At 53.6% G+C, this 7518-nt stretch overlaps 2 protein-coding genes across 2 annotated transcripts; both read left to right on the top strand.

The window, feature by feature from the left end:
* Positions 1–1128: 1128 nt before the first annotated feature.
* Positions 1129–2619, top strand: LOC116193710. Its single transcript, XM_031522459.1, has one exon. It carries the CDS (start codon positions 1129–1131, stop codon positions 2617–2619), a length of 1491 nt encoding a protein of 496 aa, XP_031378319.1.
* Positions 2620–3487: 868 nt separating this feature from the next.
* Positions 3488–6553, top strand: LOC116193708. Its single transcript, XM_031522457.1, has one exon. It carries the CDS (start codon positions 3488–3490, stop codon positions 6551–6553), a length of 3066 nt encoding a protein of 1021 aa, XP_031378317.1.
* Positions 6554–7518: the final 965 nt, after the last annotated feature.

Raw genomic sequence — 7518 nt, 5'->3', positions numbered from 1 at the left:
ATTTCGGTCTTTTCAAACCACACAGTGAGCACGAGTGGAATAATAACCGAACGCGATTCGACCGGGATTCAGTTGTCGTAATTTGTATTTTACTTATTTGAGAGGACAATGTAAGGATTTATGTTGTACATTTATTCATGTAAGAATCCCGGTCGGAGAGTGGACGGTCGGAGTGTTCATTCGAATTTACGGTGTGAAAACGCGTAAGATGAGCGGAACTTAATTAAGCGGTAATTAAATTAAAATGGCAAGCCTAGACAAGCTAGAGTACCGATAGGGCACGCGAGATATAGGCTCGCATGTAACAGAACCCCCGAATTCGGAACCTCGGGTTTCTCAGACCATATGCCTTAGCAATTAGGTGTACCCCGTACCCCTAGACCCGGGTAACTTGCCGGCCCTCGACCTTCGGGTCGTAAAATGTCAAGTGGCGACTCCTTCTCACGTGCGTCCGTCGCGCGTCCCCGGGAAGGTGGACACTCCCAAGCCGCGTTGCATAGGCGCGCGCACGCGTGCCCCTTCGAGATGAAATTCGGGTGCGCACAGCTTGGCGACTCCACTGAGGACACTTAGAGGGTTCGGGCTCGGTCCCGCTTGCTTTGTTTGCTTGTTTATTTACCGCTTTCCGCAATTTTCCGCTTATCTACTTTACGCACCTTTATTTTTCGCACACGCATTGCATATCATACTAGCTTCTAGGTACCTATGGGTCGCGTCCCACGACCGGTAATAGGAGCATAGGTTAGATAGGGGTTCCGAGTAAGGGTATGTCGCACGGTTGGACCGTCGATTAGGCCCCCAAAGATCCCCGCTCGATTTCAAGGAATTGACACCCTTGAGTTGGGAGCCCCCATCCTTACGTTGCACGGTCCTTGTAGTACTAAAACCATGCATTCTGTAGGAGCTCCATGCCATCCTCCAACTCGACTCCGACAACAGTCCATCGAGTCGGCCTGCGTGCCAATTTGAATCTTTTTTGTTTCAAGAGCGATGTACATGTACCTTGTATCATGAATTAAGCCGTGGGCATTTACATTTTCGCAAGCATGCATCATGTAAATTTTCAAAATTAGGATGTCATTCCCATTGATGAGTCTTAAGTCAATCTTCCCTTCATCTTGGTAAGGGATGGCGCACTCATTCTCCTATCCGCGCCTCGATAGACTCACACCGCCACTCGAGGAGATTGCCCGCATATGGACAGCGCTACGCCCGATCGACTGCCACTATATCGCTGTGTTCGTAGGAGATGTTCCTTTTTTGGCTACCCGACGTGTAGATTGGAATTTCCTCGAGGCCGCCATCGCATTCTGGAACCCAAGTCGTGCCGTCTTCAACATACAAGGTACCAAGCTCGCGCCAACCATCGAGGAGTACCGGACACTCATCGGTCGGACTGCAGTTGTCCACGGCATTGTAGAACCCAACTTCGACACCACCCGACCAACCCTAGTCTCACGCCTACTCGGGGTTCCTACGACCCGTTTGAATGCTGAACTCGCATACTCCGGCAGCACGGAGATTGCAATTGAGAAACTCCTCCTTTTTATTGAGTCCCGAGCGCATAGGGTCCAAGGGGATTTTCTTCGAAAGGATTTGTGTCATGCTGTTCTATTGCTAATCTTTGGGACCCTCTTATTCCCTCGCTCGCATAGTCTCATCGATGCGCCTTTGGCTAGCGTTGTCCTCCAAGTGGTTGGAGGGCGCGGTTACGAGGTAGTCCTTGTGGCTGAGACCGTTCGGTCCCTCGACCGTGTTTTGAGAACACGCGACAGAAGAATGAGAGGATCCCCCATCCTTTTACAAATTTGGTTTCAAAGTCATGCAAACCCCTTGGGTTTAGTGCGTCCGGTTATGTATTTTAATGGTCCGGAGTCGATCATTTCTCGATTGCTATCCCTCGTGCGCGTGGAAGAACGCAAGATTTCCGAGTGGATCAAAATTTTTCGCGAAATACCACCTAGGGGCTTTAAGTGGCGAGCCGCGTGGATGCCACCCGGACCCGCGGCCATTAGGTGCCCTGATTTTAACGGAGTACCACTCGTAAGTCATGCGGGGTCCACTACATATTTCCCGGCGCGAGTGATGAGGCAGTTTGGCATCTTACAGACAGTCCCCGAGGACACGACACGGGCTAAATTCGAACACACTTGGCGGGAGGATCAGACATTCGGGGAGCGCCAAAGAGACATCGAACGGGTTTTGGACGCATGGCGAACCGTGGTCATCGAGCGTTCATATTTCCTCGAGCATCCGACCCTTGAAGAACAGGATTTCCAGGCTACCGAGGAATATGTCCTCTGTTTCTATCGGTGGGGTCCTACAACACATGAGGATTCCACCGACTCTCCACAAGCTGAGGATAACGGACCAACGGGAGCGTCTCTCACCCCGAACGTGGCCATCCAAGCGGAGCTTGCTAACATCAGGGTCGAGAGAGATCACCTTCGTCGGGAAGTCGCAGAGAAAGACGAGCAGCTTGTGGATCAGCGGCAATTACAGAGAGAGCTCGCCCAGGCCCGCGCCGAGCTACAGAGGCCCGAGCAGGAGTTGGCACGAGCGAATGTCGCCTTGGAGAGGTTCAGGAAGAGAGCCCGTGGAGGTCCACGCACCCCTTAGGATAGACGCCTCCACCAGGTCTCCACCTGAATCGGTGCTCTCCACAGCAACAGTCACTTGTACCCTGAGCGCGGTGGAAGAACGACTTAGGGCTTGTTTCTTAAAAATTGCATTGTATCTTGAAACCCTTTTGAATCAATGCGAGTAACAGCATTAGTTTTCAAATCCATGCATCTCATGCACATTATCCCCTTATGTACTATTCCACGTTTTTATTTTAAACGTAACTCGCTTGCGCTGCAATTTACACACTTGTTGATGCAGGTAACCATAACTGGCGCCGCACCGTTATCTCACTCGTCTGCAATTAAAGATGGCACAAAACAATCAGCTCGCTAGCTCCGAGGAGAACACTCCACCAACGCCGGTTTATTATCAACCATCCATGACTCAAGCATTGCCACCACTAACCCCTGCGGGTGCACCCCTGGCACACCCGGGAGAAATCCCGCCACCAGTCCCAACACCGGAAGCCCAAGCACCGTCCACCTCTACTGAGGGTGCGGCCCACATCGTCGCACTGGAAGGCGACATCTCCACACTGAAGGGCACGGTCAATCAGATGGCTGCCGACATGGCCGAGCTCATGGCCCTACTCAGAGCTCCAAACCGCACCTCCTCGAACTTTACTCCGCCTCCGGGGTACGGGCCAACGGTTGACCCAAACCCTTAGGTCCCGCCGACCCATGCCCTGGAAGGTATTGAAGCGCCTGCAATACACGCACCAGCGGGCCTCCCGGCCAACGTCCCTCCGCCATCAGTGACTCTCTCGGCAGCCATTCCTCTTCCACCGTCGAACCCGACCACTTTTGTACCGCCACCGATATCCATACCGGTTCCGGCACCTGTTTACGCAGCTCCTCCGCCGATGGTCTTCCCAGCACAGAGCCCTCACGCTCCTGCTCACACATCCGAGCCTCTCCCATTCCAAGCTCCACAACCCCACACCAGCTTTTCTTACCCAACTCTACCTCCTCTAAACATTCCCATCCCTGAACCGGGCACGCCAACCCAGGCTATCCCCATAGCTCCACCGACAAACTTTCTCTCGGAAATGGGGACTGAGCAGGAGCAGAGATTGAAGAAGATGGAAGAGAACATCAAAGCCTTACAATCAGGTGGCCCTCGCCTCGATGCCGACGATTGCGATTGGAGTCTTTTCCCGGGTATGTGGCTACCCCCGAAGATTAAGGTGCCTGAATTCCAAAGGTACCATGGCACGACCGACCCCCGTCACCATCTCCGTCACTACAGGGGAAAGATGCTGCAGTACTGGGACTACGAAGAGTTCGTCATCCACACATTCCAAGACAGTTTGGCGGGAGCGGCTCTTGATTGGTACATGTCACTGAAAGCCGCGGATATCCCTACATGGACGGACCTTTCGGGCAAATTCATCGACCAGTACAAGTACTGTGCAGAAATGCCTTCGACCCTGTTGGAGCTCAGTACAATGGAGATGGCCGAGGATCAGGGCCTCGAGGCCTACGCAGTAAAGTGGAGGGCTAGAGCGGCGAAACATGTCCCCCCGATCAGTGAGGCGCAGCAGATCCAATTATTCCACTCTACCCTCAAAGGGGCCTACTACTTGCACCTGTTGGCTCACACGTCTTCATTCTCCAACCTTATCGATGCCGGGAAAAAGCTCGATATCGGCGTTAAGCTCGGCACGATAGAAGGACCGGCCGAGAAGAAAGAGGGAGAGTCCTCGAAGAAGGTTGCTATTGGGACACCCTCCGCGAGAAACAGGAGAGGAAGAGACGCGTCCGTCAATGCTGTTAACTCAGGGCGCCAGGCCCCCCAACAGTATTCCATCAATTACACGCCCGCACCACCGACCACTCAGGCGTATGCCCCACCTCCGATGCATTATCAGCAGCAACTCCCAGCACAACAAGTATATTATTCCGCCCCGCCGGCCTCCTTTCCGTTGCCGGCCTCGCACAATTACGTCCCTGTTCCTCCTCAGATCCAACAAAGCAGGCCTCCGGCTTCGAGAACTCCTCAGCCGGTGCAACGGGCTCCGGTCTCGCAGGACCAACAAGGCACCGCGCCGCGGCGCAAACAATTCACACCCCTTCCGACCCCGCTCTCCCACATATACCGGCAACTCCTCGCAGGCAATAGAATTAGATCAGTAGCGCCTAACCCCGATTTCGACCCCACCATTCAGGATCAGAGTCGGCTCTGCGAGTACCATCAGGGCGCACTCGGTCACACCACCGACGATTGTGGGAAGCTGCGGGAGAAGATCCAAGCTATGATTGATGACAAACAACTCACGTTCAACGCCGTCAAACCTCCGAACGTGCAAGCTAATCCTCACCCCGATCACGGGTCAAGCTCGGGACCCAGCATTAACATGATCAGTGTTTGCGCCATAGGGGAGTACGAGACCGGGCGGGAGCCATCCGCCCCGTTCGTAATCAAATATGTGCCTGCGGAAACCGGTATAGGGTACGCGGGGTTTGATGCCACGCCCGCCCCATTCGTGATAGATGTCCCCGCACGAGAGCCATATCAAGATAGCAAGGTTCCGTGGACCTACGAAGGGAGTGTCGGGAACCTCGAGCGTCAATTCAGCGTCATGGGCGTGACGCGCTCGGGACGAGTGTACGAAAACCCGGAGGCCGCGATCAAAGGAAAGGCGCCTGTTGCGACATTAGGAATCGCCCCGGAGGCTACGCCGATCCCACAAAAGAAGGTGACCGAAGAGGAAGCCGAGGCTTTTATGAAGATCATCAAGGCAAGCGAGTATAAGGTTGTTGAACAAATGGGCAAGTCTCCGGCCCACATCTCACTACTCGCCCTTCTCTTGGGTTCGGAGCCACATCGTGAAGCGCTCCTGAAGGTCCTAACGGCAGCACAGGTCCCTAAGGAGACGGCTCCAGGTCTCATTGAAGAGACCATTGGATCGATCTTCTCCAACAATATTTCATTTTCGGATGACGAGCTTCCCCCCGAAGGATACGCACACTCACGGGCGTTGCACATCCTCTGCAAGTGCAATAACTTCGTGGTGGGCCGGGTCATGATTGACAACGGTTCGGCTCTCAATGTATGTCCTGTTTCCACCCTGAAGCAGATGAATGTGGATTTGAATCGTATTCGTCCGAGCAAGACAGCGGTTCGAGCCTTCGATGGCTCGCGGAGAGAAGTAAACGGAGAGATCGACCTTTTGATCGAGGTAGGTCCTTGTTCATTCAGCATCACTTTCCAAGTCCTCGACATCCCCAATGCCTTCAACTTGCTGCTCGGGAGGCCATGGATCCATTTAGCGGGCGCAGTCCCCTCCACCTTGCACCAAAAGCTTAAGTTCATTGTGGAAGAGCGACTCATCACGGTCAAAGGTGAGGAGGACTATGCGATTTATAAGGAGACGGCTGTCCCCTACATCAGTATTGGGGACGATCAGAACCTCCCCTTCCATTCGTTCGACACCATCTTCGTCATCCGAGACTACGGAAAGGTCGGTTCGTCCCGCGCCGACCGCATGGTGGGGAAGATCTTGCTGCGCCATAACTATGTTCCGGGTTCCGGACTCGGAGCACGTGGGCAAGGGATTAACTGCCCAATCGAGATCGAAGAGTACAAGAACAGGAGGGGACTAGGTTTTCGCCCTTCCTGCCACGAGATTATTAAGGCCCGTAGAAGCAAGCACCTCCACCGCCTCGCAGCGCACTACGGGAAGATCAACAGGGGCACCCCAGTTCCGCCACTCTCCCACTTCTTTTCAGGACCACAGCACATCGTCGGAGGTACTCTTGACGGCCCCTCCTCGGATTCAGACGACGCGCTTGTCGATCTGCCAGGCATATGCGCCGTCACCGAGGAGACTCCTTCAAGGGTCTACATCCGCCTCGCGCAGGAGAATGAGGAGCTCAACAACTGGACCTCAGTCCCGCGCTACTCGGCTGTAATCGCCGATGTTTAAGGCTATCTTTGTAGACGATGTTTCCCGCGTGTCGGCAAAGTCATAATCCACACGACGGAAGAGGGGTTTTTGTTATGGCATCAATGTTCCCACCTTCAATGAAATCCCTACATGCATTTTTGAATTGCCGTGTCTCCTTCGTTTCCTTCTCTCTTACTCATTCGCAGCACTTTAAATATTTCTAAGACGACTCGTTTAAATTTCCAGGCTCCATTCGAATCCAAATTTTCGACGCGTCGATTCGAACCCATCCGAAGAACTCCTCGAAGAGCCCCAACCCATATACTTCGGGGAAGGGCTCGACGAGGACAGTCGAGTGCCTGAGATAGAGGAGAGTTTGCACCGCCTCGAGAACCGTCAACTCACCTCAGTTGAGCCAACATAAGAAATCAACGTAGGCACCGAAGAGGAACCCCGCACGCTAAAGATCGGGACGGGCCTCGACCAAACACAACGAGCTCGGATGATCGATTTCCTGAAGGAGTACCAAGAGGTCTTCTCCTGGTCCTACGCCGACATGCCGGGCTTAGATCCGTCGATAGTCAAGCACTCTCTCCCACTCGATACAGAGAACTTCCCGCCCAAACGGCAGCAACTATGGCGGCAGCGAGCCGGCCTTCTCCTCCGCATCAAGGAGGTGGTCGTCAAGCAGATAAATGCGGGATTCTTAGAAGTCTGCAATTACTCTGAATGGGTGGCAAACATCGTGCCCGTGGAGAAGAAGGACGGAAGGGTCAGGGTCTGCGTCGACTACCGAGACCTCAACAAGGCTAGTCCTAAAGACAACTTCCCTCTGTCTCACATCGACGTCTTGGTCGACAATACTGCGCGCCACAATCAATTCTCCTTCATGGATGGCTTTTCGGGGTATAACCAAATCCGGATGGCCGAAGAGGACAAGGTCAAAACGACTTTCATCACGATGTGGGGCACATTTTGCTACAAGGTCATGCCCTTCGGTCTCA

Source organism: Punica granatum, chromosome 2, assembly GCF_007655135.1.
Source record: "Punica granatum isolate Tunisia-2019 chromosome 2, ASM765513v2, whole genome shotgun sequence".
In the NCBI taxonomy this organism is placed as follows: domain Eukaryota; kingdom Viridiplantae; phylum Streptophyta; class Magnoliopsida; order Myrtales; family Lythraceae; genus Punica; species Punica granatum.
This window is presented reverse-complemented; position numbering and strand designations above follow the sequence as displayed.